Genomic DNA, 27,074 nt, shown 5'->3' on the forward strand with positions numbered 1-27,074 from the left:
TTGGTTGTCTAATGCATCTATTCGGGGGTCCTTGACATGAAAAGGTTTGGGAACCTCTGCTGTAGTAGAGTGTAGAGTAGTTATCAGTAGTATTTTGTTCTTAGCAGAGTGGAAAATCTGGAGCTGTATTTAGATCATTTGCCACTAAAACGCTCTACTGAACACATAAGCTGTTGCTCTAGGCGAGGTCGCCCATCCTGCCTCTTCAATGGCAGAGAAACATAGTCAATAAAATACCCCCAGGCTGTGGATCAGCATCCCTGCTGAACATACAGCCGATATTCAAATCATAACATAGTGAGCCATTACCACATTTCAACCAGCTCAGTGCTCTTTTATGTGTCTCTTAAAGGAGAATTTAAAAAGTATTAGTATCCCTATGGCAGTCCAAGCAGTATTTGAAACCAGAGGACCAAGATGTCTTGTCTTGTCTTGTCATTTCTACCTACTGTCTGGAGCTGTTCCATTGATAATAACAGGAAAACTTACTCAAATGTCTATATTTCATAATGGGATCCTCAAAAAAACACATCAGTCAACATTTTTGAAACAGGAAAAAGTAATTTATTTTAATATACATAGCATTTAAAACTATATAACATTATTTCTGTTTTTTAAATATTTTACACAGCTCTTATCATGGAAATGTACTGGCTTTTTACAAAATAAGACCAAGCTCTGAAATAATAGGATATCCCGCCCTTTAATTACTGCATGATTCCATTTTTTTTAATTTTTTTTTTTACAGAAAAGTAGTTATAGCTTCATACATTATTTCTTTTTGTTCTTTATAAAAGAAAAAACATACCTTTTCAAAGTGAGTATACAGTATATGTTCTTTGCTGAAAATAAAAGTGTTCCAACAGTAGTGATTTAGACAATGTAATGCCTGAGAAATTGCTTTAAGTCAGAGCAGAATGGACACACTGTAATATTATGTCCTTGATGCTTGGAGGTCCATATTTGTAGATTGGCCATTTCAGCTCAGTTAGATGTTACAAACAGAATAGAGTATGAGCATGGAAGATGCTTTGAACGTGTTCATTGCAATGGAAGCAGAGTCAACGGCACAAAGGAAGTCAAGTGCAAATTAATTCAGTATGGGAACAAATGGTCTGTTCCAGTCTGACAGTACCACCAGAACCAAACAGGGATGGAAAAAAGGTCAGTGTAAACACAAACCAGCACAGGTTTGCTCTTCAGAAATAGTTAGCCTATAACTACAATTTAAATAGCACAGGTTCATCTCTACTAAAATGTGCAGGACCACTGTAATTAGTAGTCACAATATTGCACGATAAGTACTGGGAGGAAGAGAAAACCAATGGGCAATAATTGGCCTGTAGTCTGTAGGCCAGCACCTGAGAAGGCCTCTGGTTCAAAACATACTGTACACATCATGGTGCTAATGAGCGGACTGAGCGAAGAGAGCTCTACTCTCCACTAGAGGGCCTTCGAGACCTGACAGTGGTGACTCATGGAATCCCTTTTATCCATCTCAGTGTGCAGTGGAGTCCCTACAGAAAACTTTTAAAACATGCCATGGTGCAACTGTAAAAGCAATGGGCACAGCCCATAATCATTGTTAAAAGGCTATCTGTCAATCTTGGTAGAATCAAGACCCCATTTCACAAAGTGATACAGAATTACACATTCATTGCCATTAAAAGCATGAAAGAATCTCAATATAAAAGCTGTATGTTTTTTTTTGTTTTTGCTTCGCTGAGACTGGTAGCCTGGTGAAGACTGCTTTCCACTTCCCATATATATAGCATCCATTAACTGATGACAGTGTAGTGTAGTTATTATCGCCAGAATTATCCTTATTTACATGGTTATCATGACTTACATTCTTTTGAGTAATCCGAGTCCCGTGGGAGCTCTGGCACAAATGTGGGAAGCCCGCTAAAGCATAGGAAAATATGTCACAAGGCCTTTCATATACACCAAAAGCAACAAAACAAACTAGGTGGCCTGCTCTTCTTATTTTGTGCTGCAAACTGCTACAGAAGACTGTTGCAATATGCCGGTTCAAAATCTGTTATTGCCTGTTTGTTCCCTCTCCCTTTTCCGCCTCTGTAGTCATACAGGCATTTGTGAATCATTTGTGAGGGGTGGGACACAAAAATTGGACCCTTTGGTTCCCAGTTAGGCAGCAGCATCTCCAAAGCAAAAAAGGGTCCTAATCATAGTCTGCATGGCTGCGTGTCCCGTCTCTCTGCTCTCTCATCCATGATGGCCTTATTCCCAAGCCTTGCTTAGCAGGTACAATGAGGACAACCATAACGGTTTACCAGAGCAGTTTCACGTTCGCTTTGTACACAGCCTTGGATTTATCCTTTGCATATGCTCACGTTGAGGCGGATTGTGTGCTTTCGGTGTTTATCTGGGGTCAGATGCCGGTCTTGTCGCTGTAGAAGGGCGTGACATGGAACATGTAGCAGTGTGTGCACACCCTGACTGGCTTCACTTGACCGTAGCGGGGCAGAGGAGCAGAGTGGGAGGAACAGCGAGAGCAGAAGATCTGAAATGACACAGAAACACACGCACATGAAAATTTGACACTGTTTATAATGTATGAATCACTATATGATGATGATCTATAATCTTACAGACGTCAACTGATACACATTCAACTGAGTCATGAGGGAATTCTGACACCTGGGTTCCCAAAGACAGGAAGAGAGCGATCGTACCTTTCCACAGCTCCTACAGTGATGCTTCCTGCGGATGACGGTGAAGGGAGCCTTGCAGGCGATGCAAGAGTTACAGGCTTCGTCAGGGACCCAGTCAGGAGGGTCTGCATGGAGCCAACAAGAGACCGTTAATACTAAGCAAACCTGTCACCATCAGTATGTCTGCTGCTGAGGGAAGGGGGAGGAGAAAACTGCTGACATTTCTACTGAACCCTGTGTGGGTGTGTTTGCGTATTACTAGTGTGTGTGTGTGTGTGTGTGTGTGTGTGTGTGTGTGTGTGTGTGTGTGTGTGTGTGCGTGCGTGTGTGTGTGTGTGTGTGAGTGTGTGTTTAAGCAGTGGACTTGCTGACCTTCGAACTGGCCCTCCCGGGCCTTGGCTGCCAATTCTGAGGAGGAAATGGTCTCCTGACAGAGAGCACAGTCCTCCAGCACTGCACTACGCAGACCAGGACCTGCTGGATACCACAGAAGAAGAAAGAAACAATGCAGTGTTACATGGCAGAATTTGTATCAACATCCCTGCCATATACCCAGAGTCACAGAATTAAAAACATTTACTTTTTAAGCATTTAGCTGAGATTCCTGTCCAGAGTGAATGCAACACTAGAATAAGCTTCAATTCCTAGATAATCATCAAGGAAAGACATAGAAGGGATTTGTTTTAGTTCAAAATATGAGCATATTAGAGCAATAAGGGAAAGGCGATATAGCAACGTATGTAAGACATGTTCCCCACCTTTCTTTTGCTTATCGTTGTCCCCCTGCTCACACTTGGTTGCCATGACTTCAAAGAGCGTCTTGAGGATGCTGCGGAGGTCACTAGCATAGTTGGTCTGCAGCTGGTCAGCAACACCTGCATTTCACAGGAACGCGTAACGGACATCAGCATGAGAGAGACAGAAGAGGCAGAGAGGATGGAGGGAGAGTGACCAAGAGAAAGAGTAGGGGCTCTTACCCGATATACAAACGAAGAGACGGTGGATGAGGTCACTACTGCTGTGGAAGCGCGATCGGATCTTGTTCCTGGCGGCCATCTTGGCAGCTTGCAGGGCCAGCTGGATCTCCTGATGGTCCAGGTCTTCTGACGTCCCCGAGCTGGTGGTCAGACTGCTGACTGGGCTGCAGCGAGAGGGGAGAGACAGAGGAAGATTGTCGTGTTCATCATTCTCAACAGCATATATATTATTTATGCGTTACATTTATATTCCAACCATGGAAGATTTCAATCTTTAAGTGAAGAGTGATGACTGCGGAATATAAAGTGGAGATTGAAAAGGAAACGACTCTGCAACCCACTCCCGAGCCATTTCCCCACCCTGTGATCAAAATGTCTGAATATGTCAAATCTCTGACTATGGTTCCGCTCAGGCAGTGGGATTATCTCCATCACTCTCAGTCACAATCAAATGATGTTCAGTTTTGTAGCGGGGAAACTCACCCTAGACCTTTTTCAGCATAATGTGCAGAGGGATCAGCAACCCAGTTAGCTGCTTTGCTAGCATTAAAAAGCATTCAGTGAAAATGCTTGTTGTAACTGCAGTGGGAATCTATCCAACACAATAGCACATGAAAAACAGGCCTCAACTAGATATAAAGCTGCACTAGCTATTGTAGTTCACTTGCTAACTGACTTTCTTCGTCACTGTTGTTCTGATGCCGACCTGTGGAACGAGCATGGATGACTCTATGCTGTCAGACAGGACAGTGAACATTTTTATGCGCCTCACAAATTGGCAGGAATCGGCTGTTATCACGGACTACATGTACATGCACACTGATACTCCCATATCTGTCTAATTAAATCTCTATGACCGGACGGAAATGACTGATGTCACCTGTAGCCCATAAGGGAAAGGGTGATTGACACATCAATCAATAACCGCTGAATGTGAAGATGAGATTGCATAAAAACTGGTATATTAACAGAGTCATCTTTTTATCTATGCATGTTAAGAACTTAATCAAATGATTGTCATTATCAGAGTCTGGGCAGGAAAAGATTATACACACACACACACACACACACACACACACACACACACACCACTGATACACATTTCCATGAGTGATTGGTTACCTGGGAGTATACGCACTGCTTGACAGACTACATGTGGTGACTGACACACTCTCACAGTCGCTACCTGACACAGAGCTGAGGGGAGAGTTCTGAAAACTAGAAACAACCAAAAAAGAAGAAACAAAAGAATTACAGAACAAAATGAAAACAAATATGCAATGGCAAAATAAAAAGCACAGATATTGTTATCATTAAGGCAACAAAATGAAAAAACACTTGATGAAAGCAACAGAATAATTTAAAGTGAATGATGAAATATGGTGAAATAAAACTTTGAAATAAAACAGATGTTTATGTTGATGCAAGACTGTGATATAAGAGCATCAAGGCCAAATGTCCCCCGAAGAAAACCTGATGGCAGATCATCCAAACATAAATCAAACAGCCAGTAAAATGACTCTTAGAGATGACAGCCCACCTGCAGCTCTTTCTGCTGTCCTCTTTGGTGTCCCTCTCCGAGTCTTTATTTCCTGGCTTGTCCTTATCCATCTCCCTGTCCCTCTCCCCGCCTCCGCTGGCCTGCTGCCTCTTCCCAGTCCTCAGCTGGTGGTGGCAGGGGGACGATCCGCCCCCTCCGCCGGAGCTACAGTCCTGCGGCTGGTGCCTGGGCCCCGGGGCCACCACCAGGCACTTCTCACAGAGCTGGGGGCTTCCTTCCTCTACCAGGGCTTCAGCGGAGCAGCGAGAGGAGGGAGGCGTCAGCTGGGAGGGCTCGCCCTTACTGTGAAGCTCGTGACCTGGGGGGGGCAGGCGGCAAGCAGAGGACTGGATGACGGCATTGGGGGTCTTGCAGTGTTTGTCCAATCCCAGGGAGAGGCCCAGCCCGAGCCCGGTGCTCTCCATGGTGATGGCGTCCTCGTGGCCGTCCTCACAGCTGCCGCAGCAGACGCAGGAGTTGAGCAGGCAGTGAGTGGCCACCAGGGGGCCGCAGGGCTCGACGTCAGAGGAAGTGGGCCGGGGCAGCAGCAGCTTGTCCACGGCCAGCTCCGTCAGGCTGGGGGAGCGAGGGTTGAAGATGACGGTGGCAGACAGCTTCATCCCACCCATGCGGTGGGCGATGACCTCGGCAGTCTCGGAGGCGGTCCCCTCCAACCCCACCTCCCAGCCGTTGGTGTAAGGCAGGGGCTCAGAGCCGGGGGCAGAGGTGCAAGGGGAGCGCTTTGCACTGGGACAGTGCGGGTTCCGGCCGCGCGGCTGTGGGCAAGGCTCCTCTGATTGGGCCTCAGAGTGCCAGCCGTTCCTGGCGGAGTCTGACAGGGGTCCCGGCCTGCGCTGCACAGGAGGCTCTGATGCTTTGGAGGGCGAGACCATACGACTACAGGCCTCTCTTGAGATGCTGGTGATGCCGTCTGCTGCTGCGTCCAGGTCGTCCATGAAGAAGACCTTGTCCTCCTCTTCTACGTAGAGGCCTGTCCTTCCCCGGCATACCAGGATCCTGCGGGGAGAAGCCTCAGTGCTGGAAGTCCCACTGGAGCCTCCTGCCTCTCCTCTGCGGGGGACGTGGGCCGGGGACTGACCCTGGCTGGGGGGTGACAGCAGAGTGGACATCTCGTCTCCCACGCGGTAGACCATCATGTTGAGCTGCTCCAGTTCCTCCTCGTCGTACTGCATGGAGCAGGCCAGCTCAGCCTCCTCTGCCTCCTCACACAGCAGGCCCTGCTCCTGCTCCTCCTCCCCTCTCTCAGTTTCCACCTCCTCCCAGCCCTTTTCCACTTCCCCCAACTCCTCATCCTGGCTGGGAGAGACAAACAGAGCCAGATGCTCCGGCTCCCCCTCACTCTCCCCCTTACTCTCCCCCTTGGGAGCGTCATTAGTGGGGCTGCAGGATGAGTGTTGCTCTGGGACTGGTGCTGGTACAGTGCTGGTGGCTTGCCCCTGGCCCGTGGACAACTCCCCGTCCTGAGAGATGCAGAGGTTCCTCTCCAGCGTCAACAGCTCCTCCTCAGTCAGGGTCTGCAGCAGGTCTCTGAAAAGCATCATAGCACTGTTGTAACATAGCGACACATATGGTATTTTGCATATTGCCACAATATGAGGATAGATGCAGGTTTTGCAATGTTGTTTTGACCCACATTTGATACTCATGGACTATACCTGATTTTCTTCAGTAAAGTGCGGAAAGGCCGGAAGAGCTCAGACATGTCCTCTGATTTTCGATCGAGGTTGAGAGGACCTTCTGAGTACACAACCAAACCGCTAAAAAAAAAAAAAAAAAACATGTTTGAAATTCTGTTAGTGTAAGAGGGCGGGGAAGAGGGGAAGAGAGGTGGGGAGAAGAATGGAGGGGAGAGGCAACACTTACCACACAATGGCTAGTCTGGGAATTGTAAACATCAGTGCGGGCTCATAGTCATCGATCATGTCTTGTGTGAGATAGCCCATCTTCAGGGCCCTGAGACAAAAGCATAGCAGAAAACACGCTATAAAAAAAAAATTTCGCAGCATTTCCTCGAAGCATTACTCAGATTTAGGTCCCGGAAAATTCCCTCCTTCAATCTAATCAAATCAGCAGCACTCCGTGGGCTTATGCCTTCTGTTGTTTTTCAAGATTGTTTGTTCCTCTGTTAACTCACCTCTCCACAGTCTCACAGAAGAGCACAATCACCTCCTGCTGTACATAGTATTCTTTGGGAGACTTCACAGGCACCATGGCTGACACATAACTGGCAATGGAAGACAGGAAGGAAGGGTTAGTCAAATTAAGCTAAAATCAAATTTAATGATGCTAAAACTGCCAACATGTCTAGTCCTAACTTACCTGAGCTCAAACTCAGCAAAAAGGCTGTCGAAGTGGCGCAGTGCGTCCTTCATGCGGTCTGTGTACAAGTTGAGGTCTCTCAGGGCCTGGTCTCTGGTGATGTTGCGAACCTCCTCCAGGCTGCGTGTCAGGTCCTTGGCCAGAGGCCTCATGGCCATGCTCTCTATCTCCCTGTTCATGATGATGGAGCCAGCGGCCAAACACTGCACAGGAGCATGCACATCACAAATTATCTTGCCGTGTATAGGAGATTAGGTCATTATAATTGGCAAAATTATGTTTAAAATGGGACACTTGACGGTCAAGAGGGTGTGATTGTAAAAATGAATTATAATATCTTTGCTGTGCCTGCGTGTGTGTGTGTGTGCATACAAGTGTGCAACTGCACGTGTGTAGGACTTGTGCAAGGTTGTTTTCTACAGATTGATGCTGGAGGGAATACACTACCTCAGCCCCAAACCACAGCTGCCCTGCCAAGTTGTCATGACGAATCTCCTCAGGGAACTTGACACAGAAGTCTCTATTGGCCCGGTCGTTGGGGATACATTCATCCATGATCTGATTGATAATATTCAACACATTGTCCTGCAGATATGGAGGAGAGTGACAGAAAACAAAATTGAACAAACTAGTTGGAAGGATAAAGCTGAGGTGCATTCTAGTGAGTGAGCGACTGAAAACAGGCTGATGGATGAACAAGCCTGTTCCTGAAAAGCAATTTTCTCAGTGTTTACTTTGATCCACTAATGTTGCTTAATAATCCATGCTGAAAAACCTGTCACCTTTTCCAAGAAGGCCATTGTATTGTAGCGTCTTGAAGACCATTGATTAGGAAATGACTGAAAACAATTAGACAAGTACATGGTACCATTATGGCCCTCGCAGCTCCATTCTCCCTCAATAAAAACACTAAACTAAAGCCCATAATTCCAGCGGTGCAAACGCAGTGTCACGCACAGCAAGAGCTAATCAAGAGCTTATGTGCCGCTGGCATGTACAACAGCCATAACAATGACTTACAATGAGCCTTTCACTCAGCTGCGGCTGCACTGCGCGCTGTAATCTTGTCAGGCACAGCACTGCGTCTTTCTCTGCTCGCCCCGAGGAGAAAGATTAAAAAGCTTTGAGAGAGAGAGCTTAACCACTGACTCCTTTATGGCTGTGTGCTGTGCGTGTGTCTTGGCCCGGTCTGAGTACCCCACCTACTGTCTCCGTGCTCCTTCTGGCTGGGACACCGGCGATAACCTTCACTACTGTCAGTTTCAAATCATCCCGGAGGAGTGACTTTGGCATGGTACCTGCTCCATCAGCATCTGACAAAAGACTGCCTTCCATTCTTCTTTCATCCTATCGCTTACTTGTTTCACCGTCTATCTTTCACCCTCCTTCTCTCGCTCTGTCTCTTGCGTATGCCATCTAGCTTAATCTTTTTCCATCTCTAACACACACATACACTCGCTCGCCCGCTCCAGCAGGCCGCACTGTGAGAACAGCCGTGCCAACATAATATGAGCAGCTTGCCAGTACCCCCCACAGAGGCCCATGAATAAGAGCTGATAGCAGCAGTGGCAGGTTCAAGTGCAAAACTTTGGCATGAGAGCACTTGCCTTCTATTCTTGGGGCCTCTGGGTTGTGGGGTATCATGCTGCTTAAATTGTGCTCCAAGTCCTTCACGAGATAAGCCACTGAAAAGACTCCTCTCTGACCATATAACTAGGGAAACAGCCTGGAGTTTGCTGTTAAACATTTCACTGCGACTTCAGTGAAAGGCAGAGTTTGAGATATGGACACAGTCTAGCCAGGATTGTTCATTCACAACTGCTGAAAAAGCTCTACTCAGCTAAAGGCTTGGAGTTTGCATAACGCAAACCTAATATCCAGCGCTTCACGGCCCGGTCAATTTGGGATGATAATGAAGTGAATAAGAAAACTCAGCAGAGAGCAAGTGAGGAAGGAGGTGAAATAAAGCAAAAGAGCGAGTGAGCAAAAGAGAGAGGAGGTTGGAGAAAAGAGAAAGAAATGGGGAAGAAACGCGAGTGACAGCTTGGAAGAGAGGAGGATGGAGGGAAAGAGATGGAAAACAGTCGGGGATCAAGTGATGACCTTATTAAGTGACTCTCCCCTGTGTGCCCAGGCGGTGGGGGGAGGCTGAGGCACACCGGGCCAGCTGATGACCTCCCTCCACCACCCTCAGCTCGCTCAGCATGATGCAGCATGGCAGCCATCACTCATGCACAGCATCCTCCCTTCAGCTCCTCTCAGCCATGACCACAAAAACACCTACAAGCAGTTCACTATACCATCAAAAAAATACTTTTGAATTCACATTCAAATCTGAGGTTTCAAACTTAAGATCTTTACTACAGTCAGTGATTCTTTTAGCAGCTAAAGCGCAAAACTTTTGTCGCAGAGTAAATTGGGTATTATCCAATCCAGTTCCAGTTGATTAATGTTCAGAGGACTAAAACAAACAGACATATTTCTAAAAAAAAAAAATACACAAGTTTGATCTCAACCCAATTACCTCAATCAAAGCAGTAGTTCTGGAGTGCCTCTTCCTAAATAAGCCGCTCTTGTAACCATTTACTACTAACCTACATAACACACAGCACGGTGTTATCAAAGCAAGAAGACTGTGCCCAGTGGCTGCTCCCAAACAAAGCCTCCTTATCTCGTCTTATCAGTGAAACTGCTTGATATAAGAGCTTGGCCAGGCAATGTTTGGTGAGGCACTAGCCATATCACCATGCCTATGTCCGGGGCGGGGTGATATGGCTAGTGGCTATTTTCTGCTTCCAGGTCAAACCGAGGTCCAGCCAGGTAACGATGCATGTGACAGCAAATTAATTTGACAACAAACATATGACTTCCTGACTCAGTGTCAGATCCTAGCTGGGCCACAATACAACTCTCTATTCCAGTTTTAGGCCCTTCACTTGGCCATGAGGGACTATTTCTGTGCATTCTTTAATAATAATGGCTTTAATCCACTAATTTGAATATATAGAATTTTAGAAGAGTAGCCGAGAAGTAAAAAAAAAAAAAAAAAAAAAAAAAGGATGATGTGTGTTGTTTTTGTTTTCGCCCTACTGACCTGACAGGAGCGGAACTGGTTGACCAGCAGGGTGCATCTCTGAGGGTCCTTCCTGCCGTCGAGGCTGTCCAGCTCTGTGGCCACCTGGTTCAGCTCCTCATCAGCGTAGTAGAACTGGGCCAGGAGCTGGGGGTCCGTCCTCTGCACAGAAACAGAGAGAAATACAGGATTCAGTTACTTTATTGTTACTTTATAGGCATGGCAGTTTATTAGAAACAACATAGCCAAAGCAGTGTACAAAATGTAAACTTGCAAAACCCACAAACAACAGAACATTCAAAGCATATTGAGATGATTAATTATTGGGCTTGAAAATATGCACTATACAATAGTACATAATCAACAATAGCCATAATTACAGAGAACAGTTCCAAAATTGAGAACATGTATACAAATCATTCAAAAGCCAGTAAAAGCATATCAGACATTGTAGTAAACATTGTTTGTCTTTGTGCACGAGTGTGTGTTTATTGCCATGCGTGAATGTCTGCTCACGAGAAGATACTAAACCCTTTAATGGCTGTTGACCTGGGTTAAGTGTAAAACTTTTACTACCAAGGGTTTTAATGCTCTGCGCCTTCTGTGTGTGTGTTTGTTTTTGTGTGAGTGGGTGTGTATGTGTGCCTTGGTCACTCACTGACATGCTGTATTTCCCACGCCTAGAAGTATTTCAGTAAATCAGACTTTTTGAAGCATCTCTCTCTGATGCTTCGGCGCTTTCACATTTTAAGAGAAAATGAAACTCTGTCCTAACCTCACCTGTCATGCTATGACCACATATGTTTTGGTTGGCAGGATTTCATATTATCTCCCTTTTTCTATCACCAATTGATGGTCACTGAGCCTGCACTTGGTAAGGATCTCTGCCTCTGCTTTTTGTCTCTGACAGTAAACAGACATTCAGCCATATTTTTTAGGTCATGATAACATCTAATTACTTTACGTTTTGGTTTCTGCATCCCAATGTTCCGAATGATTGATTCTTTGCTTTGTTTCATAATTTGGTTTATTTGACTTGGGGTTAGAAAAGCAGTGTTGTACTGAGAGTGTATTAAGTTTGATCGATTAGTGTTGCTCAGTCTCAGCAACAGTTCACTCAGGGTCGTCTGTTCAGACTTAAATTGGATTTTGAACGCTTTAATATGAAGCGACTCTTTGTGGCATCAAGAAATTTTGTGCTTTTTTGAATATTTATTACCCATGGAAAACGGCTTAATTTTGACCCACATGCATTTGTTGGAGTTTTTGTCTGTACGTAATATTATTTCCGCATATATGGATGACTGAGTGGACCCCATACCCATACTTAAGCTGTATTATGTCATCGAAGATTTTGCACAATATTTTGGTTGGGATTCTAATATTGTGGAAGATTTGTTTTACTGCATAAAAAGCTCTACAATGCTTTCCTTATAATGCATTCGCTGCCATGCTGCTCCTTGACGCCGTAATTGTTTGGCCAAGGTAACTATAACTCATTCTGTGCTCAAGGGCAATGCTACCTAGACTGAACTGGTGTCACTTTGTACACTGCTTTGGCAATATTGTTTATGACAAACAGACATGTCAATAAAGTAACTGAACCAGACAGAGAGAGAGAGAGGGAGAGAGAGAGAGAGAGAGAGAGAGAGAGAGACATTGAGAGAGAATGGGTGAGAGAGACAGCAAGAGAGGTCTGATCTTTGCTGATGATCATGTTCTTCTAGAGGGTTTTCAACAGTTTGAACATCATTTCAAGTTCAGAAAAACATGGGCACTGACTGTGAATGTAAAAAAAGACCAAAATCCTGACCTTTCAAAATACGATCCAATTCTCAGCAACACAAATTCACCCTAGGAAGTACAGTATATGAGCACATCAAAACTCATACAGGTTTAGGTTTGATTAGTAACTCCACTAGACATTTTGGCAAGGCTGTGAATGAATTAAAAGACATGGTTTTTACACAATCAAAAGAAAAATTCCAGTTGGTATTCTGATTTGCTCCTGGCTCAAAATTCTACACTCTGTAATACATTCAACTGCATTATAGTGAAGTTTGGGGTTACAAAAATATACTAAACGTCCAAAGGAACAGAGCCAATAAATCATGCAGGGCAGTACTCAGCCAATATCCACTCATTATCAAAATTCAAAAGCAAGCCATCAAACATCTCTGATCCAATGAACCTCACTCCTACCATTACAAAGCCCCGCGATCCCAAGAGCTGAACACAGATATGAGTCTCCTCTAGTAGCTGGTTCTGAAACTCTGGCCACAAACATCAGAGCTTCAAAACAGCCCTCAATCCACCTGGCCCAACCCTGGCCCCACCATCTTCTTACGATATGAAAGTCCTCAAAAGGTTACCAAGTGAAGGATAACACTGTAAATACCAAATCTGCTCTTATTTAGTCGTTATTAGGTGCTATAAGAGCCGGGCTCTGTGTGGGTGTGTGTTCGTTCATTACAGAATTACGTGGCGCAGTGCCCTAAGACCCTGCATAAAGGAAATACAGCGTGCGCTCATACACCAAGCTGTATGGTAGAAGCCACAAGCATGGCCAGGGTCTTTGCTCAGTAATTTTCTAACTGTTAACAGGTGGACTTTTTAAAGTTGGCGTAGTTCCCCTCACTCCAAACATGCATATCCTGCCCTGAGCGCCTAAAAAACAAGTGCATAGTGAATGTAACTCATTTTGTCACCTTCTGCTTTGGCAAGGTATGGGATCCTCATGCCATGCCAATAAAGCATTGAGTCGAGAGAGAGAGAGAGAGAGAGAGAGAGAGAGAGAGAGAGAGAGAGACAGACAGACAGAGACAGAGAGAGACACAGAGAGAGAGAGACAGAGACAGAGAGACAAAGAGAGACAGCGGGGGAAGAGAGAGAGATGTGGAGGGAGCGGCCAGGTCAAGGCAACACAACACAAACATGAAGGTAGCATAAAACAGCAACATACTGACAGTCTTAAGGGAGAAAATAAAACCAGGCAAGTAGGGCATTGTATAGGCCAGCTCAACAACAGATTGCTCTCCTTTTTCCCAAGGTCTTCTGGTGCTTTATAAGCAAACACAAAACATGACAGTGTATGTATACAGATTCATACATGCACGAATGCTCAACTCAAGGACGGGGAAGCAAACGATGAATGAGGCGCTGATCCTGACAATGGGAGTTAACATATGGTTAATATTGTGTGAAAGCTCCCCGGAAGAGCAGGTGTAATTAGAGAGCCTGGCCCTGGTAAAGGATTTGTGTCATTATCTCACACCATGCTCCTCAAACCGTGGGGAAGAGCACAGCGCAGCAGATCACTCCACTGCTGAGTGGCGCACATGTACAGCCACAACACACGGGACAGGGGAGAGTGCTACTGAGGCACAGGGAAACGAGTGGGAGTGTGGGGAGAGGCGCTCATTTACATTCATGCAGCTGGAGAATTGCCCCCACTGCTAAAAATAAAATGTAAACACAACAAAAATTCATCACCTGGCCTTATTGCTCAGGCCCCCCCAAAATAAAATAACAATTGGAATTAAAATTGTGCATACATCATGATTTGAATATCAAAATATGAGCCATTCTTAAACTCCAACACCTACTGGAACTGATCCTGGAATGGGTCCAGGAACGAACCTTAGTTAGCTCACACACACACACACATATATCCTGGAGAGGGCTTAAGTTGATTGAAAGGTTAACGGTTTTGAAAATGGCGACCACATGCTGACGTGCATCATCACGGACCACAGGAACCCAATGACAGTGCAGGAGCTCAGCCTCATAACAGACAGCGTGACTATGCAGACTGAGGAGGAGAACCACACTGGTAAACATCCTCACTTTGCCATGCGTCACCTGTAAGTGTTTCATGAAGTCAAACTGAATAGTGCCATTTACTGAGCAGACTAAAGGCAACCTCTCAGACCTTTTCCCTGAAGTTCACTCTGCTCCCGGTTGCGTGAGGCTCTCCCCATGGGCTCTCTCTCTCTGAATATGATACACGGTGCTGTTCTCTCACTCTCTCGCTCTCATCAATAATGAAACAAACAGCATGGAGAAAACAGATATAACCTACAGCCGGGATACATGTCGCATCTATTTTATTATTAGTTATTACTGTGTGGGAAAAAATGACTTTGAACCTCTTTTGGTTTGGTTTCTTTCTTTGAACCTCAGGTTGTTTGGAAGGCTGAAATATTTAAATATGTCAAACTACTAGACTAAATCCTAATTAAAATATGTGACATAAGTACTCAAAATTTGCTGATAAACTCCAAGATTACAGGACACATTTGCAGTTAATACACAGATTCCAACAATTGACTAGGCCCATAAAGATGGCTTCCTTGTGATTTGATGCAGTGTAATTTTTGTGTCATAACCTATGGTCATAACACACATTTGTGCCCAGTACACACATAGGGAGTGATACAGAGTTGTTCTGGTGGTTATCAAGCCACTGAGCTTATTTGCTACTAGTTATTTGCTTCTAGTTAGCTTGTGTTGTGTTTTTCAAATGACAAAGTAAAACTGACTTGGTTGTCTCCTTCGCCCTTTCTGCAATTTGCTCTTAATGTGTGATACTGCATTGATCCCTGTGGGGAAATTCTCTCTTTGCTTGCACCTCCCCATCAGAGGAGAATCAGAGCTGGGGTCAGCTAGAGCAGCGCCCCTGGAGCGAATAGGGATTCAGCGTCTTGCTCAAGGACACTTCAGTAGGGCGAATGTTTGCCGACATGGGGGCATGAACCCAGGTCCTCCAGCTGAAGGACCAGCTCCCAACTGAATACTCAACCCTGCTGCCTTTCTCTTGCCAATTTGCACTGAGTAGAAGAAAGCCAAATGAGCAAAATCAATAGTATTCCTGCATATTGTGTTTGTTATTCCTTTTGGGTTTACTACCCCACACAGATGTGTGAATTTTGGACAAATAAGACTCTACTGTGCCATGTTTACTGAATAGGCCTACATTTGGAAGAGGGGCACAGAGAAGGCACCTTATACACACTAATGCACGCAACCACGCAATCATACGCAGTAATGATAAGTATATAATCTATTACAGTAGGCAAATATAGTAAGTGTTTCACACTTATCTCAAGTGCTGTTTCTTCACAAGGTCACGTACAGCTCTATCTATATAGAAATCACCTGTGACGGATGGGAATACAGAGAGCCACACCCCACTGCAATGATAACAAGACAAAAAAAAGCAATAAAAAGAAGACTGCTAAGAGCCTAGGCCTAGATGGATCTACCACAAACTTTAATATCATTATTACTTATAGGTCTACATCAAGCCTTGAGCAGAATTAGTCATCACTGACTGGACATAAGATTATTCATCATTGTCTGTAGCATTACTGTAATGGAGAGAAGTTGCAAAATGGGTTTCTCTGAATGTGTAATGGGAAATGAAGACAAAAGCAATGAAAGCAATTCTCTGAATTACAGGCATGGGAACAAACAAACCACAATGAAGAGATGAGCCATTCAAACATCTTCAAATCTAAATTGAATCTCTGAGCAAAGAGAAGACTTAAAAAGGTGATGACATGCCATATCCAGTCAATGGGGTAGATTTGACCGGACATTATACGACTGCTCAATTATGAGTGAGTCTACAAATGTCATGAGCAAACAGGAAACCAGAGTGGGCCACAGCGAAAGGCCTTTTCCAGCAGGGGCACAACACAGTCCACAGAGTGGTGGCATTCCTTTGGAGATTTCTGTAGCATATAGGCCAAGTCTGACTGAGGAAGAAAAGAAGCCATTGAGACAGACGCCACCCTATAGCCTCCTCCTGCTGCATTCCACACACAAGAGGGAACATTCCTGCAGCGTTGCATCATGGGGAAGAAGTCAATAGTAGGCGATGTTCTGGACATGCCGATCTACCTTTAGATGGAAAGCAACAGTCTGGCCTTGTTGCTTGGTCTACAGGCGTGATGTGTCTTCGTATCAAAATCAAGAAATAAGGTATAAAAGGATGAAGTCAGTCCTGACAAGCAAACAGATGCCTGAACATTTCAAAAGGTAAACATCAATCCCACCCCCCAATATGGAAACTTCATAACCCTCACCCATAAGAACAAGCTCTTGCTCTTGCTGAAGGATCCATGCAATTCCTGACACCAGCATGACAACTTGTGTCTCAGTATGAGTCTGAGGAGGTCAGGAGGTAGATGTGTTACTTAAACGTCTAATCAAACTGAGCAGAGTGAAACACCACTGGTGAACTGGGCTACAATTACATCAGCTGTGTCTGAGATGAAGCCATACAAGACGTAAAATGCAGACTAGTCCTTTGTTTGAGATGGAAATCTAAGGCCTCTAATGGTAATATTTGCCTTGTTATGTGGACTATGAGTCAGTGATGATATTAGGCTACATCTCTCAAAGAGATCAGAGTCAAATAAGGACTCGGCTCTGAAAAGAAAAAAGGCAACCTGTCACTGCTAAAACAAAGTGCCTCTCTTCATCTCCTTACATAACATGGTAGGCACAGGGTAGGAAGTAACGAAGACAATGGACTGGACATCTAGTACATGAGTGTTCAGTCACTGGTTTGGAAGATTTGGTCTCTTAAAAAATCTCAAACTTTAATCTTTATTCTTACTCTTGAATGATCAAAGCAAGAAGCTGAAAACAATACCATTTAGCCAAGTTTTATCAAAGCAGCAAAAATGTTTTAGGAAAGTAAGTTTGTTAACATCTGGGGATGAGTTGACTCCTGAACTTCCGATTTGCGTCATCATGACCAATGACAACCCCTACCTTGCATAAGTGAGAAAATGATTCAGCAGATTCAGCGTCTGTCTCCTGTGGCCTGCCACTCTCCTGTAGCTACTACTGCTGTCAGTTGTCCCTGATGCCCTCTCTTTGAGATGACTCAAAAATCCTTATCTGTTGTGGTCAGAAGCCTATCATTTCAAACCATTAAGCTCTCATAACTTCACCCAGAGTGACAATTACTCTTAAACCCTCTCAATCACAATCATTTGACAATGACTCAGTGAAATAGCTTCATCTTTTTTTTTTTTTCCTTACAATACATGAATAACAGGCAGTGACATTTTGACTCTTATTGAGGCATGTTGATGTCATTCAAAGTGTGTCAGCTTGCCTGCCTCTGTGTAATCGACTTATTCATCTCTATCGTCTCAGCCAGCAGTCTCCTTGAGCTAGGCTACTGATTCTGGGCTTCATTTCCATTCAGACTGTTCGGATGGGGGAAGATGACTGGCTAATGCTTCATGAACTTCCATAGCGTTGGTGCGTGCGCACTGAGCCCACTTAAGGGACATATGAGAAACCTTGCCTCTGCCCTCCATACTCTATTCCAGGCTCAATTTGCTGCCTTCTGGCTGCCTTCCAAGGATACCTCACTCAGAGCAGAGGCAAATATTGTGGGGGGGGGAAACCAGTTCACTCTGCTTCAGCCAGTCAGTTACTGGCAAAACGAGCAGCTGTATACAGTTCATTGCCTTATTTATTATTCAGGACTCAGCAAAAACACCCTGGCGAGAATGAGCCAAGCGTTTTGGTAACAAACATGGAAACTTCCTCAACCATTACTTAGAAGATTAGCCCTCCTTGGTCGATCATATCAAATTTAACAGAAGAAAAAGCATAATCCTTCTATACACGCTGTGTTACGCTGAAGTAGTTTCAGTTGTGCCGAGTCATTCTTTTCATGTTCAGCCTGCATTAGGAATTGCTTTCCTTAGCTCTGTATTGTAAGAGCTTTTCCTGTGGTTACCCAGTTATCGGCAGCGGCCTTTCAAGCATGATACTCCAATCCTCTCAAATTCATTTTGGTCACATTCTGGGAAACTCTGGGATTTTCTATGGAGCAAGTGCATAATGGAAACAGTTAATGGAATTTATCACAGACTCCTCAGAAATATTTCTACAGATACATTATATTCCTACTAGCTCGTGGTTGAGTTGGATCCATACAAGTAGATGGTAGACTTTACTCAATTCATTGACTGACTATATTCATAGTGATCTGTCCATCTGGATTGATGGCGTCATAATCTGACTGTGTGTTTGTCTCTTGTTTGAGGACTGCCTTAATCTGGCGTTTGAACTGTGTGATGAACTGTGCATGTGCCTGGCACATGGTCCAGCAGGACAGGCCGAGGCAACACAGGGGGGCAAAGAGGATTTAGGTGGCTGTGAGCATGTCCAGGGTCCCCTGATGGGAGTGTGGCACGTGGGGACACCCCTCTCCCCTTTAGGACCTGTGACTGCTGGGAAGTTATTATGCAAGAAATAATCCTGTTATACAATCCAGAACTGCCTGCTGGTTCAATGGTGGCCACAGATGGGAGGGAATTTTAGATTTGCAAAAACAACAACAACTTGACATTTATGCCATGAAGTAAATGAGCCCTGATAAGATGACAAGGAGGGTGGAGATGCATGACCCCTGTCCTTAAACAATAATACTGGCAGAAAAAATAGTCTACATTTAAGAATTTTATTAAACCAAATGAAAATTAAACAAACACACCCGAGTACTGTAACGGTCCCTCCCTGTGGTTTTGCACCATAACCCCTCTTTACTGTTGTGAATGTGCATGATTCACAGCTCAGTCAGCCTGATTCTGTCCACATACAGGTGATTGTTATGGACAATGACTGAGGGCAGGCATTGCTCAGGCTGTCCCAAATCACACATAATGACAGTCATGAACTGAGACACTGCGCCAATGCACGTGCACACACACACACACACACACACACACTTCCTTCATTTCAATTGGACACTATCTGTCCAGTAGAGCAGACTTTGGTGCTCTCTGCCATGGTGCCCACTGTCTGTGGAGACGATATTTAAACACAAAGCCCACATGCCTGTGCAACTGTGGGTAATTTTACAGAGCAGAAAATTGTTGAAATCTCAACCTGATGCAAAGAAGCTAAATCACTAACTTAATCAGCATGTTTCCATAACTCATAACATAGCTTTCTTTTGCATAATAGTACTTGGTATGAAGATTGTATTTGGTATGCAATCATGTATTTTTACTATCGTAATAACAGCGCAGCATAATCTTATCTGCTTGCTAAATTAAGCCAATATATCACAATTTGGCAAAACCACCTTAAAGAGCTAACCAAATGTGCTGTGTCCTTTCACTATGAATCCAGTGAGAAGAAACACTAGTGTATGAAAGCTGCTAAAGACAGGCATCCTTTCATCTCATCTCCTGCCAACTGTAACCAGGGCCAAAAACTAATCCCAAAAATACAGGCCTACTGTTCTCCTCCTCTCCTCATTCCCCTCCCTCTCTCCCCTGCTGGAGAGACAGAGCGCAGAACAGAAGGGGTGGAGCTGTGCGTTTCATATAGCCTTTTCGAGTGCAGTCAAAGACCGAATACATATAGGCCTACTCCAGACAAAGGGCACCTTGAGTGCATGCTCTGTGCTCATCACCACTGACAATGAACAGAGCAATATATAAAGCGTGTGATTATGAAATATGGAGGCTACCAAGTATTATTATTAAGACACGAGGTGTAGAAACTCAATGCAACTTCTCTGTCATTATCAGGACTAGCTGATTCTCTGTGGTACCTTTAAATCCCCCTCTTCTTCCACTGCTACTTTCCTTCAATCATCGCCTCCCCACACCTAGGACAGTGGGCCCCGATTCCCAATCCTGCAATGAATTTAAAAAGGCCTTCAATCGCCTTGCCTGCCTAGATCTGCACCAGGGGTCAGCTCTCTAAATCCAGGCAGCTGACACCAAATCAATTACCGCATGGCTGTTGGGTAAGCAGAATGGAGACATCCATAAAGAGCTCCAGAAACCAGGCTAAATATGCTGCCATGCTGGCCACTGCTCAGCAGTTTGCTGTTCCCTCTTCCCTCAACTCTATGCCAACTGTGCAGAACCCGCTCTGGGAAGACAAGCCCCTAATTGCTTTGGCTACTCTGTTCTTCCACTTGCATGTTAGCAATATTCACAAACAAACCGGGCTAGTGATGAATGACAAATGGACAGAACAGCAAAGATTTGTTTTCAAATTCTGAACTAAATTTCTGCATTTAAAGCATGGCCCAGAGAGCTAGAAACAAAGGGAAAACTGGCACCAGTGTAGAACACATGGATGGGTTGATTTGTAAAAACGTGTATTTGGTCAACATTGTCAAATGTCAACTATCAGGTTTTCTGTTTCATGGTGCAAATATCTCCAAAGCATCTTTTATGATGACTTGACAATAATTTATGATCATAGTAAATACCAATACCCCTTGTCATAACAGATACGCTAGATGGTCCCTTATTACGAGATTTGATGTACACTTGTAACCACTAAAAGCATGTAGGTAAAACGTAATTATGTTGTAGGCTACTTTGTAAATTTGGATTTTATGCACCCAGATACTACTTTTTAAATCTGACAACCTATTATTACTTTTAAATACTATCGAATTGCATAGTAAGGGCTGTCAAGTCAAAGCCTGTTTAATTCCAGTTTTGGTGATTTTCAAGTATTAAATTTGATGGTTTACATAATCCTTTGAACAGGAATCAAATGAGTGGTTAAAATACTGAAACTCCCTCTGCTTATTTTTTCTTGTTCAGCCAAAAGTGTTGATCTATTAAAGCATTTACCTCTCTAAACTTCAAAACAAGCTTTTTGATGTTGTAAATGATTATCTTATATCTTTCAATACTGACGATAAAGTGCATAAGGTAAGAGTTTTAAAATGGGAAATATATTTGGGATTTGCTGTAATAAATGAACAAAAGTCAACATTCAACATCTAAATGCACATTATGTGGAGCTGATGGGCAGAAAGTATGATTCTGAGGCTCTAAATCTGTTACACAAAATAACTAAAAATAACATGCCTTTTCTTTTCTTTTTCTTGTGTCTGACGGTGCTGACACAAAACAAGTAATGACCCGTTAACAAGAATCAAGTGAATTGTCAGACGTTAGATGACGCCATCAAGGTTATCATACATTAGCATACATACAGTATGTTCATACACTTTCTATCCAGCTACATCGTTACGCATTGATATCCGTTTGACATTTAGATGTGAAGGAGCCCAGAATGTATCAGCTACCCTCCCACTAAACAAGGAGATTGTGTGGGCGCCCGGCAGAGTGAAGATGGCTACTCCAAAGTGCGTTCTAATATGCTTGTCCAGTGGGGAGAGGGGGGAATGGAAGGCAAATTAGTAGGATCCAGCAGATGGAGGCGAGCGCACCCAGCCTGGTGCTAGCTGTGGGCCCGTCACACTGACAGATGAGGTGGTGTGGAGCTGAAGGTCAGTTCCTGAATGCCTGATGGAATAACACCAAGAAAGGAGCAAAAGCTACAGGGGAAATGTACAGGTTTAGCCTCCTGACATCTCTCTCCATCACTCACTCTGCAAGTCTCCCTCTGATGAATGAGAGGCGAGGAGATAGTGGCCATTTTGGCTGCTTGGAAACCTGAGCCAGGTCTCGTCTGTGTCTGTATCCGCAGCCATGTGCAATCAAGCAGGTTTTCATGAACACTTCTCCCCTTCTCTCACCCTCTCCCAGCCCGCATGCTGAATTTTATCTTGTTTCTTTTCATACCAAAAACTTTGCCCTGCACAATGTACAGTCAAAGGGCAGCTAATGAGCAGTCAAAAAAACAGAACAACCTAAAATGAGTAGGAGTTCTCCTTTGTTGCTGTTTTGGGAAGGATAGGTTAAGTATTCACACAAAAACCAGCTAGACCAGTTTAAAGGGCTAGAAGGAATGTTTGAAATCTCAACTCAGTAGATCCTAAATTTGGGTCGGTTAATTATTCCAACCTTTGCCCTACGTGTCACAACCTTCTAGCAGTCCAGGACAGCCCAGTCATATTGAATGACGTAGTCTTTTTCCAGGAGTTGGCACTTTGATAACACAGTCAGACAGAATAGACAGGTACATTATGTCCCTCAGTGTTGCACAGTGCTCTCCAGAGCACCAGGAAGGGATTGTGTAGCAGGGGCAAAAGAAAATCCTCCTCAGTGGGACTTATCTGGGGAGGTAAAGAGCAGCTCTGGAAATATCAATAGCTTTGCTTCAGTCAAGGGAACATGCTGATTCGACGCTTTTCTATCTCCAGGAGAACATAGTTCAATAATAAACGGCTTAGTGTTGATGCAAAATGACAATACTACGCAGTGTTCAACAATAAATGCCAGAACACTCCGTGGGCTGGCCACAGATTTTAATTAACACAGAAATACTGTTTCTTCTGAGCAAAAAAGAATGCACTTGCTAACTTAGCTGCTATTCTATTGCAGGAGCATAAAATGATCTGAAGCTTCCTTTCATTACTGTTCTCTTCTCATGCTGATTGGCATAATTACTAAGGCTTTTAGCGCTTTTCTCTTTAGTCCTTTTTGGCAGAATCGGTTGTTTAAAACCACAGGCTTATATGTAATACTGTTAATTCTTACCAAGGCAGTGATTTGGCAGAAAAAGTACTGATGTAAGAGCTCAGCGCTTCAGAGGCAGTAGTCATTCATGAACGTGACAATACCCTGGTAAACCCCAACACTTAGGCCTAAACCTAACAATGGACCACAAAAATGCTGTGACAGCAAACATGGTTAAAGAGTGAAAAGAGAAATGACGCAGGTGTGTGTGTGTGGTAAAGAGTAAGGGGATTATCTATAATCAGAGGTATTTCATTTTAGCCCTTTCTGACATTACTGCTGCAAAAACTCAGATTGCTGCCATTGTCCCCCAAGTGTCTTCAATTACTGGCAAGCATCAGCTCAAATTAACAATTCAATTTACAATTTTTGACCAAATTTCTTTTTAGGCACTACAAAAAATGATTTGCTATGATTGAATACGACTCTGATGTGCAACTTTTTATTGATTTTGACTTAAAGATGCTGGTGGGATCGAAACATTGTCATTTTTAAATAAGTCACTAATTAAAAGGTGTGAGTTTTTTTTGGTTGTGCAGATTTCTCTTCCTTTTTTGCAACTGTTCTCGATCTGGCACCAATTGAACATGATGTGCGTATGCCTACTTTCTAAACTTGTTGTGTGGACCAGGAATTCTGCAGAGCACCACAGTAAGCAACTTGTTTAGGAGGTTGTCTTGAATCATGTTTCCCTCCATGAAAAAAAAAATCAGCCTCTTGTGATTCTCTAGTCAGTACTGTAATTTCAATGATTTCATTGTATTGTGCGGCTCTCATGCCAATATACTGGAATGGGCTTATTCCATTAAAATGTACTATTAAAATATAAAGGAGGTTTAGATGTACCACAAAAACTGCAATGTCACACCAAGCACAAATGTTTAAATAACTGATATAGTATAACAACACTGCATCAGGTTTTAAGATAAAAAAATTAAAAAAAACTAGTAGATAATGGTGTGTATGGTGTGGTTATTATCATTTGGTCCTTGGTTATATGATTATGTTAGGTACCAGTACATGTCTGTCTTGGAAAAAAAAAAACGCTCAATCCAACTCTGTGTCACATTAAAAGCCAAACTGGACGCACAGCCTGCACTTTTTAAAGATTTCAATACTTAAACCACCTCAACAATAAAATCCTCACTGGCAGATAGTCTGTACGGTTAATCAGTTCATTCTGCTGTCAATTACTGGCCTTGACAGTTCACTAAGTAAAAGAATTACAGGAATTGATATTGCCCCAAAAGTCTGTATTCCACTTGCACCAAGCTAAAGTTTGTGGACTGGAGCGCAGAACTTTTTAACCGTTTTAGCCACTAGTGACACGTAATAGCCCTCTTTATCAAAAGTCAAGATGCAAATATCCAACAGTCCATTTTGCAGTCAAAAGAACCACACACCCCTCTTCTCGGACAGGCCACATCAGAATATTCTAAGTGTGGAGTAAGTGCACAGTATTGCAAATGGTCTGTGGAATCCAGCATCCTTTTTCAATGGGATTTTTGCTTATAGTTTAACAATCTTAATTGCAAATACCCAACTTTCCACAACAGCATATGAGTAATGGGGACAAGGTGATGGGTGGATGTAAGTTGTAAACCTACCTTGAAAATTACAACAGAATTACTCTCTAGTAGTAGGCCAGGTAGGATTTTATCAATCTAACTTGGGCATTTAACAAAAGCTATGACTCTCTGTGAATCTCTGAACATATACTGAACACTATAAACACAATAAATGACATCATCAATACCCCACTGTTCACAATAACCTGCCTCGGATTATGGAGTGATGTGTGAGTGCAAGCTGTTGACGAAAGTAGTCTATGCCCACAAGTTTTCTCCTTCAACTAGGTTACCAAGACTTCTCTCCATGGAGGAATCTTCACATTCACTCACCCTAAAAAGTGCTGCTGTTGGCATATGGAAAACTGTTCATTTAAAAAGGCGACCAAGCCTTCAACATTTTCTCTGCTGTGTCAGGCATGTTTCCATACTCTGCGCTTGATTTAAAGAGTCAGAGCCCATCCATTACTTGCTCGCTCTAAAAACTGATGTTGCTTACAAATCCACCTTCTTTCCATAAAGCAAATAACGGTATACAAACTCTGGTGTGATCTGGGCCTGAGATATGGATGCAGCTGATTCAGTATATTTTAGCTTTTTACAATGTTCCATGCAATTATGATGATGTCTATCATAAACAAATGCAAATCAAATCCTTATAAAAATGGATGACTATTTTATGTACTTTTCCATTAGAAATGATTTTTAAAGGTCATTTATTTCATTCTGTTAAAAATAAATCTGGGTGTTCACAAAGTAGTAAAAAAAATACTCTAAGCTAAACCAAAATTGTTTTTAGACCCCTGCCCCTACGTATTACTGTCAGTATATCATGACATGCATGCCCTTCCGTGAGGACGGGTAGTTATTAATTCAATAACTTCAACAATATTTAAAATTAATGACAATGTCAGACCAAGACTCAGCAGTGAGTAGCCTAATCCAGTATATGATGCCAGGTTGCAGCGTTGTTAGCCAAGACTAGAGCTTGATTAAAACAGCAGCAACAACAAAGGGGTAGCTGTTGGTTAATACAGTGTAACATCAGGAACCAAGGCTAACGTTAGCAGATGTGTGGCAGTGTATGAAGTCGTCAGGCTAGCAAGCTACATTGATCGCTGTTTTGCTAGCTATCTCGAAAGCTGATTTGTTCATCAGTTATGCAGAAAAGATCTGACTGTGAAGCTGACATAGCGGGTGAAATCAAGATAACTTACCTTAGGCTTATACAGCCACTTTCGAAAGCGATTCATCGTTACCTCGCCACCTTCCTTTGTCACCAACCCCTCCTCTCCTACCTGTGTGTCTGATAGTAACAGCGATAGGTTGCTAAGCTAGCTAGCAACGGGGGGATATAAAACGGAAAATGTACAAAACACAAAGCGCGGTATCCCAAATGTTGAAACACGGTTTTCAAACGTCCGAATTAATTATTTAAAACAGCGTTTTATTTCCATCTTTCCTGAATCCCAAGGTTGGCTGTCTCCCCCGCCCGGCCACTTTCCAAGTCCCGACGATACAGACAAGCAGAGCACCGACGGCTCTGCTGTTCTCTGCCCCTCTACTTGATGACAGTCACGTTGACAACATTCACCTCCCACTTTCCCAGGAAAATGCTGCCTTCAGTGCTCCTGCTAAGCTGGTCGCTTTTGGTCGGAAATAATAACGAATTGGACACTGTGACAAAAGTACCTTTTGGGTGGTTGCTGTTTTATTTTCATGTTTATTTTCATTTATCATGTGGCACAGAGCTACATTATGCTGCAGTAGCAGAACTGAGAGGGGGAAATGCGCATCAGGCATGTGATGCTTTTGTGTTTTGATTTATTTATTCAAATATTTTAATGTATTAATTTAACACATGTATTTAAAACATGTGTGGCAGCTAAATATTAAACAAAGACTGAAAATGAAACATAAAACAGTAAGACTTGTTAAAACGGCTTCCATGCTCTCCACCTCCTAAACATCACATTTAGGCAACTCGGGTGCCACAAAAAAAAATCCCTCTTCTTTCTCAGTTGTGTTTACCACTTTGTTGGGTCATAATCTGCTCAAATCGTAAAGTCAATATTTCCGACAGCAGTTGAAGGCAGCGCAAGGCTTGAACACACGTCACAATGAGCTACGTAATAATCATTGTTATGGCAAGCAACAAAGGATCAGGATGTTGCACATCCCATGGATTAAAATATTGCATGGATTAATATGTTAACCAAACTGTATAAGAAATAGCCCCCATTAATACAATAAAAGTTAATATTTTCACGATTTGGAAAATACCAGTCATTTAACGTTATGCGTTTGAGATTGGATACATTTCTGTTTACGCCTGTGTGTTGCTAAGCAACGAATGAACATGGCAACGGTTCGAGCTAAAAACAAGCAGCTCAGCTAATTTCTCAGGAAAAGTTACTTTCTCGAAGAAAAAATGAATCTATTCTTGAATAACAACTAGGTCGCT

The 27,074-nt window shown here is 43.4% G+C and overlaps 1 protein-coding gene across 2 annotated transcripts; it reads right to left on the minus strand.

Moving 5' to 3' along the window:
• Positions 1 to 541: 541 nt before the first annotated feature.
• zfyve28 (zinc finger, FYVE domain containing 28) lies at positions 542 to 26,120 on the minus strand. 2 transcript variants are annotated; one of them, XM_071910969.2, is made up of 14 exons: positions 25,828 to 26,120; positions 10,627 to 10,767; positions 7,980 to 8,117; positions 7,533 to 7,735; positions 7,348 to 7,437; positions 7,077 to 7,166; positions 6,869 to 6,970; positions 5,193 to 6,740; positions 4,775 to 4,870; positions 3,653 to 3,816; positions 3,434 to 3,550; positions 3,048 to 3,149; positions 2,697 to 2,800; positions 542 to 2,524 (listed from the first exon to the last, which is right to left on the minus strand). In XM_071910969.2, the coding sequence occupies exons 1-14, from the start codon at positions 25,861 to 25,863 to the stop codon at positions 2,393 to 2,395; spliced, it is 3,063 nt and encodes a 1,020-aa protein (XP_071767070.2). In that variant the 5' UTR covers positions 25,864 to 26,120; the 3' UTR covers positions 542 to 2,392. The 2 variants fall into 2 exon arrangements, with proteins under 2 accessions (XP_071767070.2, XP_071767068.2); XM_071910967.2 differs by having other exon boundaries at positions 3,048 to 3,152.
• Positions 26,121 to 27,074: the final 954 nt, after the last annotated feature.

The sequence above is a fragment of the Centroberyx gerrardi genome, chromosome 17, assembly GCF_048128805.1.
Source record: "Centroberyx gerrardi isolate f3 chromosome 17, fCenGer3.hap1.cur.20231027, whole genome shotgun sequence".
Taxonomy (NCBI): Eukaryota; Metazoa; Chordata; class Actinopteri; order Beryciformes; family Berycidae; genus Centroberyx; species Centroberyx gerrardi.